Genomic DNA, 16,801 nt, shown 5'->3' on the forward strand with positions numbered 1-16,801 from the left:
GTTGTAGTTCTAAATCCACCCATTATTGTTTGGCTTACTTTCCTCTTTATGACTCCCTGACTGTGGGTTTCTTCAAGGCCTAGTTATTTACTGACTGATCATAAATGCAGACAAAAATAAGATCAAACATCACGTTTCCCACTGCGGTGGTCATTTTAATGGCGCTCAAGGTGTTCATGATACCGTAGGTGTTGTTTTAAAGGTATTATGTTACTGGGGCCCTCAGGCCAGTCAACAGCTGGCAGACCTGTTGCTCCGCTGCCTGCCGGTGTTCGACTACACACACATCGACACTCACCTGCCTGCAAGCTCACACCGAGGCCGGGCTCCTCCCTTCAGCGGTGTGTGTGTGAATGTGTTTGAGTGATGTGGGAACCTCATAGTGACAGCCCCGCTGAGCTCCTCCTCCTTACCTAGTAAACATTAGAGTTGGGGGGGAGGGGCCCAGTGTACTGTATCATTGAAGCCGTGGGAGTCGCCTTGAACAGGTACACTCACAGACACAGCGGCAGCTCCTGGATGTATTTCCTGGTGTCAACTGAGCCTGATTTTAGTGGGGATTTTTTTTTTAAATGGTCGTAGTTTGAGTGAGAACGGCTTGAGAATTGAGATTTTTTTTTGGGAGTTTGTCTTTGCGTCTTTCCTGAAAGTCTCCAGCACACACCTGACAGATCCTGGAATCCTCTGGAATACTCCTCTCGGAGGAGGAGGGGATGAAGTCAGACGGGGAGCAGGGAAAGTCTGGTGAGTGAGTGGAGAAGACAAGTGCAGCTGCGTTATTAGATGAGTTTCAGTCCTGCACTTTCAAACAGTGACGAGGCAAAGGTGTCTTATTCAATGACTCTCTGGACTAAAGATCCCAGGAGGGGAGATACTGTACGTCGGCTTTTAGCTTAAAGAACGTGACATGTTCACGTGTTGGCGGGAGTCCCGTCTGATAGTGGATCACCTGTTACTGTGCTGAGCCGTTAGGAGACTTTAACCTGCACTGAGTGACCTCACATGAGTTGTTGAGTAGAAACTCCACCATTCATTGATTTTTTAGTTTGAGCTGAGACTCTTTCCCCGACTGACATGCAACGAATGAGCTGGTAGAGATGTAAAGACATGCGGCTGTTAATGTAAGGATCTGACCTTTGACCTATCAAAAGATTTACTAAATATGTCCGTGATTCACACTTTTCTGAGCTCGTTTTTGGGACAGAGGTGTCACAGTGCAGTCTAGTATTTGTTCTGGTGGTGAGGGAGTTTTGCTGGCTGTCGGTAGATCACAGTCTTAGTCACAGTCTTGTCTCCGAACAACAGAGTTTTCATGGTCATGTAAAGAAGGCATTGTGTTCTGTTTCTATTGTAAACACTGTGGTGTGGGGCTGTTGGCTGCAGCTTTTAGCCTGAATGCACGTTTTACATTCACACAGGATTGTTTTTTGCTGCGTCAGCCAAACTGGTTTCAGACTGTTTTTAACTGAAAAGCATTAAATTACAACAGCTGAGAAGTGTTAGGATGGTGAGAACAACTGCGCTGCTGTTTTGCCTCCAAATACCTGCATTTTATCTGTTTACTGGTGCTTCACCTGCCCTTGAACCCTGGACTAAAAATAGTCCAAACACACAGAGGTAAAGGTTCACATGAGACAGATAAAACTCTGTGTTTTCTGCCTGAACCCAGAAATGGTAAACTGTTATATGTTTTTCAAGCACGTCATGTAAATCCGCCAGGCTTAACCCCGAGGTGTGGTTGTGACACAATTAGCGCTTTCAGAGCAAAACAAACACCTGCAGGCTATGGATGGCTGTCTCTGCCGAACCCTTACTATCCCAGGTGTGGTTATGTATTTGCAATTGTGCTCAGTTGCCTCACCTTTCCGTCTCACAGTTCTGCGACAGCCTCTGTGATTAGCGCTTAGGTAATTTGCGGTCTGTCTTTGCAAACTGAAATTAGTCGTGCCGTCGTTATTGCTTGTTACCATAGCAGCAGATTACGTATATAATCATACCTGCCGTTGTTGATGTCTTCCAAGCAGAATAACGGAGAAATGTTCCGCTTTTGATCTTCTCTGTGTTAGATTCACATCAAACATCAGTTCCTCCGCTCTGCCAGGCCTGCCAGTCCGGCAACGACACCCCAAATCATTTCTTATTACGTTGCTCTGTTATGTCTCACGGCTGTCACTCAGAGAGAAAATAGTGTTTCCAGATGAGTGATGTGATGTCAGAGAGGCCTTAAAACTGTGGATTAACACCTTCTGTGTGTGCATATATATCAATCAACACATGGATTCATAATGTGTGTATGTGACAACCTCCGGGGTCTGAAAAGTGAAGCCAATGCTGAAGTGCCTTAAACCTGCAGTCTCTCTAACAGCCAGCAGGGGGCGACTCCTCTGGTTGTATTGTATTGGTATGTTATTATTTATCAAAAATCTCATAGTGTAAATATTTTGTAAAAGCACCATTAGTCAACCCTACAGTATCGTTGCAACATCGATATTGAGGTATTTGGTAAAAATATTGTGATACTTGATTTTCTCCACATCACCCAGCCTTATAGAGCGCTGCAGGAATGAATCCTCAAACCTGGAAATGAGTTAGTATTTTAGCATTTCCTGTTCCCTCGTCTAGAAGTCAATGGATTTTTAGTTAGATGCCTGAAATAAGGTCTGTGGTTTTAACACAAGCTGAAGAGATTTTAATGTTTTGTGCTACAATATAAAATACGTCAGTAAATATCCAACTTGTGAATTTTGAAGCTTTTACGTGTCTTAAAAAGGCGGTTTATCACAAGCGGCTAAATGAGACGACTAAACGTCATCACGCCGACTCGTCCTCCTTCACAGCCTCGTTGTGTATACTTCATGCGACCGTTGTGTAGTTTGTTTATAGCCTAACGTTAGCTTTTTACTTCTGGCAATTGAATTCACACTTCAAATATCATAAAAGCGGTGTTCGTGTATGGAGATTATCTTACTGAACAAAACGTGTAAGTATCATAAATGTGTGTTTGCCGCAGAGTTTATTTTCTGCAATAATCCAAAAACTCAATGGAACAATCCCATTGGCTTTTTGTCGAGGGAACCAGGTCGATGCTAACTTCCTGGTTGGCCTACAAAAATGCGTCATCCCTGCAGCACTCCAAGATGGCAATGGCCAAAATGCCGAACTCGAGGCTGTCCTCAAAACAGCGGTCATCAAACCAACGGTCGACGTCACGGTGACAACGTCCACTTCTTATATGCAGTCTATGGCTTCCAGCAGGCTCCGTTTGACAACATAATTGCATGAGCAGCTGAGTTTTGGTCCCAGCTCTGTAATTGCCTTCTTTCACTGACTGTGCTGCAGGTGAATGCAGCAAACTTCTCCCTCGGGTGCTACCTAGTTTCATCTCGTTGTGGCAGACATGGAAGACAATTTAGAACGAGTTAAAAGATAATCAGCTGCCTGTCAGAATGAAGTCAGGGATAATGGTAAAGCAACTGTAATAATCGCGAGGCATGCTCAGTCAGATTTTCAAATGCTTTCTCAGAGCATGGAGTAATTTACAATGAGGACGGGCTGATTGGAGCCTTTATTATGTCTATCTGTCTCTGTTTGAACACCTCGGCGTCTAATCACATTTACTCTAAAGCCAAATCTCACATTAATCCGGCTCCTTACTTCTTATCACTATTACAAATTGGATGCATCCCACTGTTGGCTGCTGTTTTCAGACACTGTCCATTCCTCCTCCAGCTCATCAAATATACATGGATGGATGACAGAACTTGTTCTCTGTAAGTCACTGGAAAAAGGTAACTCACATTTGCAGTGACAGACTTTTCAGTCTTGCAGCCTTATTTAGTGGAGCTGTCAGCGGACGGCGCTGCTCATTTCCCAAACCGGGAACAAATGTAACTCCGTAAACCATCAGTTACATATTTCAGCCCCAGAATCTCATTGAGAATCTCAGGAGGGCCAACCGGGATTGTTTCGGCCACCTCCGTACTCTTGATTTGTCTGCCAAATCATCATCGTCACCTTGGTTTGACTTTTCTAGGTGGCAGTATTTATTTCTGGCAACAGAAGGTATGTTTGTTGTGTTGATTTTGAAGGAGTGCAGGGTTTAGTCACCGTGGTTGGAGCCACCTCATACAGGTAGGCCAACTCTGTGTGTGCGTGTGTGTGGACTCATCCACAGTTTGATGTAGTATCCATGGTGACACGGTGTCTGCCCTCCCATTTGGCCCAGACTATAAATAACAGCACTGTTAGCCTTCAGCAGCAAAGGTCATTTCTCAACTATATGCACACAAACATGCACATGCATACACACCTGCTTTGTCACGCATATCCAAACACCTCTTAGCTACCTGTCTCAGCTAATCTGTTCACCACCCTAATAAGATGAATCAGTTCAATTTGAATACGTTTTCAGTGCAGCGATTGGTATAATGCCCTGGGGCCTGTACTATGAAGCCAGTTCAACATACCCAGGTCATCTTCTCGTTATCTGGCTTCACTAACCCAAACAAACGAGATCCCGCTAAGCAGTCCTACGATGGTGGTTATCAACTCGGTAAGTCAACCCAGGGTTTCTCTGTCTGGTTATGAGCGCGTTCACATGACCAATCACAGACATGGACAAGTCTAGTGACTTGCAGACAGACAGGCAGAGCGGCACATTTTACAAAAGAAGAGCGAACTATATTATACAAACACGAAGAAGTTAAACACTTAAAGTGGCAGTAGGCAGTATATATTTTTGGCATCATTGAGCAAAAATTCCATAATAACCTTTCAGCATATTGTAATTCAAGTGTTCTGAGAGAAAACTAGACTTCTGCTCCTCCTCATGGCTCTGTTTTCAGGCTTTAAAACATCTAGCCTGTGACGGGAGACTTTGGCCAATCACAGGTCATTTCATTGAGAGAGCGAGGCGAGAAATAGACATTAACATAACAGAATATTGATTCATATTTGATCAGCGCTGCCTAGTTTGACCGTTTGGTCGGAGTTGGCGAGTGATTGACAGCCGGCTCTCATAGACGGCAGCTGGACAGCAGACCTCAGATCAGCTCTTACTGCTTGTTTTCCTCCGGTGTGAAATCTTGCAGATGCCGTTAGGAGCACCGGAGAACACAGAGGCACATGATTTTTTTCAGGTTACCTGTTTCATGCACTACTGTGTAGCGAGATTGCGACCGTTTTATAAAAATCACTTTTTTTTAATCATATTTGCTGGAATCTCGCCTACTGATGCTTTAATCCAGGCTAAAATTGACACAGTTGAAGCTGCAAAATGCAGGAAGGACAGCTGGCAAAGGAAAAAAATTGCCGATGTGTGAATGCGTAAATTAACAGACTTATTAATTACTCAAAAGTCACATGTAGTCGTCTAGATTGGGCAGTGATGTATAAATAGCTTTAAGAAGTGTAATGGATGAATGGATTACACTTTATTATTCCCCTTAACAATAGTGTGGTGTGTATGGCCATTTCAGCCTTCTTTCAGCTGCGTCCCCGTCTCCAGAACGGACTTGAGAGCAAGTAAAAAAATAAATATAAAAACATAATTCAAAGCAGTAAACACCCACAGCATTAAACCAGCTGTCTTTTCTGCATTTATCAGTTTACACTGGGTTGTTTTTAGTCTGATTCTGACTTAAACTTCTTTCTGTTTGAGTAATATTATCATACGATCTGCTCACTGAGCTCTGATTGGTCAGTAGGCAGTGCTTTTATACGAGTTGATCTCTTATCTGGAACATAACCTGCTCCGGAGCAGGTTAGCTGTTCAGCATCAGTTACCATGGTGATCTGGAGTAGGTTAGCTGTTCAGCATCAGTTACCATGGCGATCTGGAGCAGGTTAGCTGTTCAGCATCAGTTACCATGGCGATCGACCCCAATAAGAAGTGAACCGACGTCGTAGGACGGAAAAACCTGAAGTTACCTCTCTAACCGCAAATCCTGCTTCGTAGTACAGGCCTCTGCTTTGTCACACATCCAAGCACCTCTTCGCTGCCTGTCTCAGCTAATCTGTTCACCCCCTTTATAAGATAAATCAGTTGAATTTGAATACGTTTTCAGTGCAGCGATTGGCGTAATGCCCTGGTCATACTCACATTTAAAGATGTTTTTATCCCAAACAGAGCTTGTTTGTTGTTCCTCTTGCATCAGAAGTTGTTGCTCTGTTATATACTTGACTCCCACTCATGCACAGCGAGACTGTTCTCTGAAAATAACTGTTTATTTGTTTGCAATATGCTTAATAGCAACACCCGGAGAAAATGAGAAAAACATAATAGCTCTATGTTAACAACGTGTAACAATAAAAATGGAACCACTATGAAAAGGAAGGGAATATGGATGTTACACAACAAGCTAAATGTTGATGGTTTGTGTATTCACATATAGCTGCTTTTTCACATCATGGTTGAATGAATGACGTGTTCTTACCAGCACAGCTCATCAAGCATAACCAGCAGCAATTAATGCCTGGCCTGATGCAACCAATTAAAATTCTCATCATGTTTTGGTGTAAGCTGTCCAGAAAGAAAAGCTTCTATCTGGAGGAGGAAACCTTCGCAAAGCACCGATTCATTAGCGCTCCAACTCAGACAGCAATAATTAGTTATCCCCCAAAATAGGCAAATAGTTGCTGCAATTACAATCTCCTGGAATTGTCTCTGTGTGTATTTATTTGCCACCTGAATGCCTACTAATACAAAATACTGGAGGATGATAAATTGCATGGAGCTAATAAGAAGATCACCAAGGAGGATAGTTGCCGGCCTGCATCTTCATTATCACTGCCGTGGAAGGGGCTTCCATTTTGGTTCAATCGCAGTCTCCGACTCCCCTAGTTGTATATTAATGGCTCCATGCATCCATCATTGTACCCACCAGCTATCTTATCTTCCATTCAACCGTCCGTCCCTCTTGACCTGAGCTGCACCTCTTCCAGTTTCATGGAAACTCTGCTGCTAATCTCCATGACGAAGAAATTTGAAATGCTGTCCAGTATATCTGTCCATCTGCAGCCCGCAGTGCGACGGTAATCTCACTGTCTGTGGTTTTCACGTCATAGATGGGAGACGGACTTAAAAACACACGCATTGTTTTGACGGATTACTGTCAATTCTGCACAAGTACAGGCTGTGAAAATGAGAGAGAGGGCTGCTTATATGACTCTGTAAAAGGACACCGAAGATGAAGATGGTCGTAAATCTGTCATGCACAGTCCACCAAAGAAAAATTAGACTTTTTGAAGTAAAATAAAATGCAAATCTATACTAAATATGCTCAAATCATAACATGGCAAACTGCAGCCCAACAGGCAACAACAGCTGTCAGTGTGTCAGTGTGTCAGAACCCATTTACATTCACATATCTGGAGGTCAGAGGTCAAGGGACCCCTTTGAAAATGGTCATGCCAGTTTTTTGTTGCCAAAATTTAGCACAAGTTTGGAGCGTTATTTAACCTCCGGTACAACCTCTGGAAGATCGATTGCGTTAAAGAAAAATCAGTGGCACTAAAACTAATTTGCGTTATTGCGTTAACTTGGACAGCCCCAGTATGGGATCATTTAGCCTGTTTAATGTAAGAAAATGACCCGAAGAATTTCCACGACCGAAAGGTTATATCTTTGAATTGTTTGTTTGGTCTGACGTGGGGTCCAAAACTAAATATTCAATGAATCATATAAAAACAGAGAAAAGCTGCAAATCTGGAACCAGCAAAGATATTTTTCTTGACTTGATATTTTCACTCTACAAACTACAACCTGAGTTCCACAGAAATCGAAGCCGTCACCGTTAATTCACATCAAAATGTATTTAAATGACGATGTCACTCGCTGCTCGACTCCCTCCCTTCTAGTCAGCCGGTGTCCATCAAGTGGTCCACGCTTGAACATCACAGAATCTGACATCCACATGCTGGCAAGCCTATTTCATGCTTCAGGTCCTTGGAGTAATGGGGGCTGAACTTGTGCAAGAGTGGGGTTAGATCAGAGCTCGACAGAGAGCGAAAAACTGATCAGAGAGAAAGATAGACAGTAATCTCAGACGCATTCCACCACGATCTGCGTCCGTTGTCTTTAATCCCTCTCGTGTGTCTGTGGATGGTATCAGCCACACTGGCCACAACTTGTATTCCTGTTCTCAGAACGACAAACATGCAAACACAGCTCTCTTATATATTATATATATATATATATATGTATACTTGTAGATTTGTTTCCAGTGAGATATAGTGACTTTGCTGTTGTAAACACTACTGTTGCTGCTCTAGATGCAACATTCAGTTATACTTAATATATATATATCGATGCATACATGATACATGTTGATAAGAGTATTAAATACCTGACAAATCTCCCTTGAAGGTACATTTTGAACAGATAAAAAATGTGTGATTAATTTGCGATTAATCGCGGTTAACTATTTGAATTGATTGACAGCCCTATCCCATACCTTCGCTGGCATGTTAAAAGCTTCATCGACATCTTCATCGTCTCCTCATTAAAATCCTCCCAACTTCAGAGCAATCATGAGTTTATATGAGACTAAAGACCAAGGGGACTCGAGGCTTGCCTTCACACTGCTGCGCTCATCAATAAATAGCAATCAATCCCCGTATGTGTTATCCTGAATACCAATATCTCTTCATCACTGTCTCCGTTAATACAGAATATTAGAGTCTGATTTCTGTGATGGAGTGCCCCAAGGCAAGATGTGTTTTTTCCTTTTTTCCCTCGTATTCATCAGGCGTGACCCTGTCATCTCCTCGGGCGACGCGGGGAGATTGTTCTGCTCATGAGAATTGACTAGCTAATCCAGAGCAAAGCACTCCCAGACAGAGCAGACACTGCAGGCTGCCTTCATCAGTCAGAGCTCAGGCGTCACCACCGTCAGGAGCCACTGATGAATTTGCTATCAGCGGTCCATAAAGATGAGTGTGCGTGCGAGACACAGAGAGACAGACACACTCTCTGACTTTTATTAATGACTCCTGTATCTCATTCGAGATGAAAGACTCTATGAAATATATTTTGGCAATCTGCCCTGAATGACGTGTGCAGGATCTAGATGTGGAAGTGTGCTCATGTGTGCTTTCATGTTCTCGAGGACCTGCGTGTGAACGTGATGCATTTCACCATCGCTGCCCACGATCATTCCCATTCTGTGTTTAACACTGGAATAATATTAAATAGATCAAATCACAGGCAGTCAAATTAAAAGAACCGTAGTATTTGCATGTTGTGTAATGCTCATTATGACCGTTTTCATATGAATTCTATACAGTTTTTTGGAGGACATCAATCCAGGTGATATGAACATCAATGAGCAAATCCTTGAAACTTGCGTAATTCATCACAGTGAGTCTTCATTTATCTTTGCAAGTGTCACAGTAGTGTGATAATGCAGTCTTTAGTGCTGATTGATTTGAAAATATCAGCTAGGACCGCAACTAATGATTATGTTCGTTGATTTTCTCAATTAATCGATTAGTGGTTTGGTCTATAAAATGTCAGAAAATGAAAAATATGTGTTTCCCAAAGCCCGAGATGACGTCCTCAAATGTCTTGTTTTGTCCACAACTCAAAGATATTCAGTTTACTGTCATAGAGGAGTAAATAAACTAGAAAATATTCACATTTAAGAAGCTGGAATCAGAGAATTTAGACTCTTATTCTTAAAAATTACTCAAACCGACTAATCAATTATCAGAATAGTTGGCCAATAATTTAATAATTGCTGCTATAATGTTGGCATTGCAGTACATTACTGTGGATTATAGTACATTAAACCTGCAGTAGGCAGCCTATTTTTGGCATCATTGGGCAAAAATCCCATAATAACCTTTCAGCATATTGTAATTCAAGTGTTCTGAGAGATAACTAGACTTCTGCTCCTCCTCATGGCTCTGTTTTCAGGCTTTAGAACAGCCTGTGACGGGAGACTTTGGCCAATCACAGGGCATTTCATTGAGAGAGAGAGAGAGAGCGTTCCTATTGGCTGTGCTCCGGCTGATGGGCGGTGCTTGGTATTTCCTCAACAGATCTCAACATGGCTGCTGGGTCACAACCTTTCTCATTTTACAGCTAAACCTTACACTACAAGATGTTTCTGAGAACATCTGAGGAGAGAAATAGGCATTAACGTAACAGAATATTGATTCATATTTGATCAGCGCTGCCTAGTTTGGCCGTTTGGTCGGAGTTCGCGAGTGATTGACAGCCGGCTCTCATAGACGGCAGCTGGACAGCAGACCTCAGATCAGCTCTTACTGCTTGTTTTCCTCCGGTCTGTGAAATCTAGCAGATGCCGTTAGGAGCACCGGAGGACACAGAGGAAACATGATGTTTTTCACATATAGTCCCTTTTAAGTAAACCAAACTCCAGTGAGTTTTTCTTCTTTCCTGAGGACACCAACAGACTCCCTTAGGAAGTAAAGGTCAGATAATGGCTGCAGTTTGCATACATGCCTGCAAAGGGCAAACATTAATCAGTACCCCATCGTGCGTTCAGTAATGTGTGTGTGGGTGTGCACACATCTGAGTGTTTGTGTATATATATAGGAGAATGTTTCACATGAATGAAAATGTCTCACCATTCAGAGTATTTCTGCTGAGTTTAAATAAGAAAGAAAATTGAATAATTCATCAGATTAAAAGTTGATGCTCTTGAAATATAATGTGTTTCTATAAAGGCATCTATAACAGGACTCCGTACTTCTCTGGGTCAATTTTCTCACATTGTAGATTGTGGATAAATCCGTGAAATTCATGTGCTTCCTGGGATGTGATCATTACAGGGGAAATGGAACCGTGTCGGAGGGGGTGCATTAGCCTGGAGGCTCTCTTGCATGTAGTTTCCTACTGAATAACACTGCTGATTCTCATGGATTTTATAAGAGTCTAGCTGGTACAGTGCTGGCTCGGTTGCTCTTTGCTCTGCTACAAAGAATCTACAGGCAACAGGGAGAATAGAGAGTCAAAATACTGACTGTAACGGGCGGCTGTGGATCAGGGGTAGACAACCAATCGGAAGGTCGGTCGACATTGGGCGTCATCGATTTTCTAGTCTGATCTTAATAGTTTTGTGTTTATGACTTAAAACAGGTGAAAAAGGGTTTTGCCAGGATAATCTTTCTAAGTTTCATAATTATTTTTTTCATCTACGAAACAGGTGGGGTTAAAAGTTTGGGCCGACCGTCAGCTTGGTGTGTCAGGGCTAGGGATGTCACGATACCAGAAATCTAGTAGTCGATACCAATACCAGTGAATTTCCACAATTCTCGATACCAAATTCGATACCACGGTAAAAAAAAAAAAAAAACACAATAACTCCCATGTAATGTGTACATGTGTCTATATATATCCTCAGATTGCAAGCAGTAGTTTAAATTCAACGACATGGTGACATTTCACCGGGTAAAGGCTACCAGAGGTGGGACCAAGTCATTGTTTTGCAAATCACAAGTAAGTGTCAAGTCTGTGACTCAAATCCCAACTCAGGTCTCGAGTTCTAAGCAGGCCATATGCGCCCTTCTCCAAATGTAACGTGATTTTAACAGCAGAGTTACTGGATCCAACTGGAGCTCAGTAACGTAACGTCAGTGCTTCATGGTTTTCTCCTGAAACTTGATTGGATGCTGTTTGATTGGTTGAAACAAAGTGGATCTGGGGAGTTAAGTGTAAGATAATCAAATGCAAGTCCCAATAACTTTCACCGGAAATGAACCACCACCACTTTCCAGAGATTTAGCAATAAGCAACAAAAGATAGAAGTTCAGTTTGTTCAGTTCAGTTTTTTCCCCCACGAGTGAATCCTCTTCTCAAACATAACGGATCTCTGCATCTCTGGATCTCGCAGCCGCATTTGGCGCTTGGTGGGTGTTAATTTAGGACCCTGCAGGCTTCGTACGGTACCATCGGAACTGTAGAAAACGAGTACCGACACGTTTTTAGAATTTTGGCATCGACTTGGTACCGAAGTACCGGTTCTCGTGACATCCCTAGTCAGGACCTTAAGTCCCAAACACAGGAGAGGAAACAGTTTAGATCAGACTTTGAAAATGGATCACCAGAATTTTGTTTTTCTCAATTGCTTTTTCAAGGCCTCCGTTACATGAGTGTTCTCAAATCATTTATTTATTCATTCTGAAGTATATTCAAAGGAGTGCTGAGAAGGGTTAAGCTTTTAACCCAGCGTGGCATCTCTGAATGGGTTTTTAGAGAGAATCTGTTTTGAATGTAATTATTCAAGCGGCTGAGTTGCCAACTCCAAAACAAATAAGAAGATGTGGGCCGCCGCCTCCCGTCATGAAAGCACTTGCTGCTCAAATTCTTGACCCCGACTGCTCTTTCATTCCCTTTTTATTCAACACATTCCTGATTAGGGTTGTTCTTTTGTCCTGAACAACTGAGGTACAACATGCTCTGCATTCAGACTGTGGGTAAGGTTTAACTGTACATAGACTCATTCATCTGTGCTGGAGAGATGATGCCGGAGCCGAGTTAGTGCTGCACGTCTTTACGGCATCGTCCTGTCATTAAATATAACATCCTTCATGAGGATGTATGTTTGAAGGAGTCAATTATGTAGCTGGACTTGATGTGCCGTCTCGTGATGTGTTGTTTTTGTCAAATGGGATATTATATTGCAGTAATTGAAGTAGTAGTACGTACACATAATGTATCTAAATCACATAGTTATTATGTGAAATAAATATCAAAGTTAATGTGCATGCTCTATTATTTATACATTGTTAAGAAGAAGGGACGGGTATCGATTGGATTTTATCGATACCCGTCCGGTTGTCAGCTGTGTGTCTGCCAGGCGTAACTTTAGCGAGTGTCCGACAGACCGTGTGTGTGGCGGCGGTGAGTGTGGGTTTGTCGGTAGCGTTCTAGCTGTGAACGTAGCTGTAGCAGTGTGTGTACAGTTTATTTGTCGGTGAATAAATGCTACAACTCCTCAAGACTCGAGCCAACTTCCTGTATCCTGCAACGCCGGCTCAGACTCTCTTTCTTTTAACCGTTTAACCGATCATTCTTAATGTTGGTTAAACAGTTAATTATTAACATATCTAATTGCACTTACAGTAACGAGCGTAGTTGTCCAGGTTTCGGTACCCATCCTTATTAAGAAGCCTTGCATACAGTATATGTGCACCCATTATATCTTATCAGCCATCATCTGCTCTATACTGTGAGCCTGTGCTGTATGTCCTCACTCTGCAAGCCCGCTGAATGAGGATTCTGGGGGAACAATAGGCCCGTTAATTGATTTTGTCTCCAGTAACAGGCAAAAATTGAACCCCACCCCGTCTTTCCCTCCTACTCACTCTGAAGAGGGAGAACCAATCTAAAATATTTCCCCCCCTCCAGACACTTACTGCCATTCCCTATCAATTTTCGACCTCCAATGCCGTTCCAGCCAAGTCCAATTTCAGCTGCCTCGTGGCCACTGGACTCTCTGACAGACTGCTGGACCTTTTGCAACTTTGGTTTCTGAGTCCTGCTGTTTTTGTAGCAGTTGGATAGGAGGAACTGAGAGAAGAGGGAAGAACAGCACACACTGTAAAAAAAAAGTGTAAAATAACGGAAATTCTCCGGCAGCAGGGGCGCCAGAAAATTTATGTTAAAAAACGGAAAAATACTGTCTGTTAATTAACATAAATAAACTGTAAAAAAACAACAACAGTAATTATCTTTATATAATTAGCCTTTATTACTGTAATATTACAAGAAATATTTTACTTTTAACATATATTTATTGTTAGAATAGTCATACACCGTAAATCTAAGACCATTTACATATAAATCACAAATGAAACATGTCATTTTACATTGCAAAAGCCCAAATTTACATTAACTCTAAGAAGTTTTATTAAAAAATCTGTATTTTTACAAGAAATATTTTTAGAATTCCATGAAATCCTTTTCTTCTAACATAAATTAATTGTTAAAATAGAGTCATAAACATCTAAAAAACAGAATAATTATCTTTAAAAATGATCATGGAAAGCTTAAATACAGATAATTACGATTGTGATTACAAAAAATACTGTAAATCTAAGACCATTTACATATAAATCACAAATGAAACATGTAATTTTTACTTTTTTTTCTGTCATTTTGAAATACAGACAAAAAATGTAAAATTTCTTGAAAAAAAATGTAAAAGAAAATGTTTTTTTTACAGTGCAGGATGACAGAGTCTGTGGGAAACACTGAGAGTGACATGGAGACAGAGAGAGGCTGTAATGTGTTGCTATGGGATGAGATGTACTCATTACAATGTCTTAATAGTGTTTGTGGACCCAGAAAAATAACTGATTTAAAGACAAATGCTAAAATGTTAGAGTCTTAAAAGTGTTCACACATAATAAGAAGAAGCCTTCGTACTGTTTTTAAAAAAAGGGAAGTTTTCTCCTCCATTGTTAAATCTCTATTTTGCCCCATTAAATCCAGGAGATGACAGATTTGGGCTCCCTGGAGAAGTGCTGGCATTTTGGAACAGTTTTACGACTCGCTTGTAACATACCGAAGCTGTTGCACAAAAGGCTGCGGGATTATTTAGGGAGACAGTTTCAGCCATTTTGCTTAGATCATACAAATAGGAAATGACACTGATCAGATTCATAATTCACTGGTACCAACTGCACGTCAGCTGATGCGAGGCCGCCATTATGCAAATGCACACATTTAAACTGTCATTTACATCAGTCAGCCGGCGTATGGAGATTTTATTTACTGTTTCGATGAATCATAATAACCAGAGGCGATCCCGTTTAGGGAATTGGAACGGAAGGGAGGCAGAGACGGAGGGAGGGTCAATGAATGCACATATTTCTTCGCCAATCGAGTCAGAGACAAAGATCAGTCGTCATTAGCCTCAGTTTAATCCCTGTGGCACTTTACAATTGCATAAGACTTCAGTCAGAGAAACACATTAAGCCTGTACTATTTAAAGAAACTCCCTGTTCACAATGTCGTGTATTTCTGGGTACAGTATCGGGAACAGCGTGTGAGTGAATGCTGCCATACCAAAAGACCTTTATTGATGTTTTTCTTCTCTTTTTATTAATTGTTTCTTTGTCTTATCATGATGTATCTGCTTCATTGTTTTGTAAATAGTTTTATTTTCCTCGTAGTGATGAACCTTTCACCCAAATCTGCAGCTTACTCTGGGTTCACACTGGATCAGTTTTTCCTCGCCAAAATTTAGCGCTAGTAGACATGGTTGGTACCAACGGATTCCTTAGGTTTTCTAGTTTCATATGATGCCCGTATCATTGCTCTATCTTAAAACTGAGCCTGCTACAACCTCTGAAAGATTGATTGCGTTAATGAAATTAGTGGAGTTAAAATAAATTTGCGTTAACACGTTATTATTACGTTAACTTTGACAGCCCTAATTTGAACTAAATGTTGTTTCTAGAGCAGCAACAGAAATGTTTACAACAGCAAAGTCACTATATAAACTCAGTAATATCTCCAATTTTAAGATACGTGGCAAACTAAGCTAAACAGTTAGACTACATACAGACAGCTTTTGTTTATCTTATTTTGTAACAATTCGCCGAGCTAGCATGCCGTGGTTGTGTAAAACATGGCCGCTGTGGATGAGGGACTGCGGACAGAGCAGATTGAAAAATAGCTTTTCTACATCTTTATGCATGCTGAACAGGTTTATTGATAAAGTATTGACTTTTTGCTCCCAAAGGTTTTATTGTACTTACAGTAACGAGCGTTAGTTGTCTCTTGTCTAGTTGTTGTATTTCTTCTCTTTATCAATTGTTTCTTTGTCTTATCATGATGTATCTGCTTCATTTTATTGTAGATAGCTTTATTTTGTTTCGTAGTGATGAACCTTTCACCCAGATCTGCAGCTTAGGATGGGTTCACACTGGATCACACCAATTTTCAGAGAAAGCGCTGCCCGCGTCCTTTCGGCGCCCATGAAAACCAATCGGGCTGTTCACGCAGGACGCACTGCGTCGCAATCTTAAACAATATTTCCGCCGTCTGGTATATTTTCTCAACGTGCCGTGAGCGACTCTGGCAAGAAAAGACACTTATTATTTACTATCAACGATATAAGTGATATATTTTATATGATATAAATTATCTGATACTGATAAAAGATAAAATATGCATTCCCCACTTTTGACTTTCCTCCCCTCTCGCCCTGCTGTTCTCCAGGAGTTTCAATTCCCTCACGACATTTGACATAGCGCTGCGCTTCCGAGTCCAGTATATGAACCCGGCGTTACGGAGCTTTACACTGAGTTTCAGCTAACTGTTTAGCCACTGTTAGTTAATTGTTTAGCTACTGTTAGTTACTGTTTTGTCTTTGGTCGCAGCACGCCGCTGTATTCAGCAAAACCAAATCTAAAAAAGAAACACTACACTACCTGCTCAGCACCAAATGACAGAAAGACACAGTTAGTGACGAGCTGGTGAACACACAGAGCCAGGTGTTTCCCTCAGGAGTTGGTAGAGACCAAAAACAGAGCTAAAAAGAGAGTGAATATTACGCTTGCATATTTCAGATGCCCAGAAACACGACTCCAAATGAATGACAATGTCGCCCCATAATAGATGTGTATATAAGCAACTGTTTGCCAACAAGTACGCAATATCAACTTAAATGTCGGTGATATCTTCACAACATGTTTCCACTGCCCTGAAGTGCCCAAAACAAATCTGTCATCCTGATTCAACTTGAACCTACTGTACTGCAGTAGTTTGCCCTCACAGTGTTACTGTGCAATAAGGGGTTCTTACACACATATCGGGTGCACTCAC

At 41.5% G+C, this 16,801-nt stretch overlaps 1 protein-coding gene across 15 annotated transcripts in view; it reads left to right on the plus strand.

Moving 5' to 3' along the window:
* Nucleotides 1–16,801, plus strand: part of kazna (kazrin, periplakin interacting protein a) — a 238,267-nt gene that overhangs the window by 180,173 nt on the left and 41,293 nt on the right. The window contains exon 1 of one of the 15 annotated variants that reach the window (XM_074642576.1): nucleotides 451–744. The exons of 12 other annotated variants lie outside the window; for them this stretch is intronic. In XM_074642576.1, the coding sequence (XP_074498677.1) occupies nucleotides 714–744 (31 nt within the window). In that variant the 5' untranslated portion in view covers nucleotides 451–713. Of the gene's footprint in view, nucleotides 1–450; nucleotides 745–16,801 lie in introns of those variants that run through there. 2 more of the 15 variants (XM_074642570.1, XM_074642571.1) reach the window with 2 other exon arrangements.

The sequence above is a fragment of the Sebastes fasciatus genome, chromosome 8 (genome assembly GCF_043250625.1).
Source record: "Sebastes fasciatus isolate fSebFas1 chromosome 8, fSebFas1.pri, whole genome shotgun sequence".
In the NCBI taxonomy this organism is placed as follows: Eukaryota; Metazoa; Chordata; class Actinopteri; order Perciformes; family Sebastidae; genus Sebastes; species Sebastes fasciatus.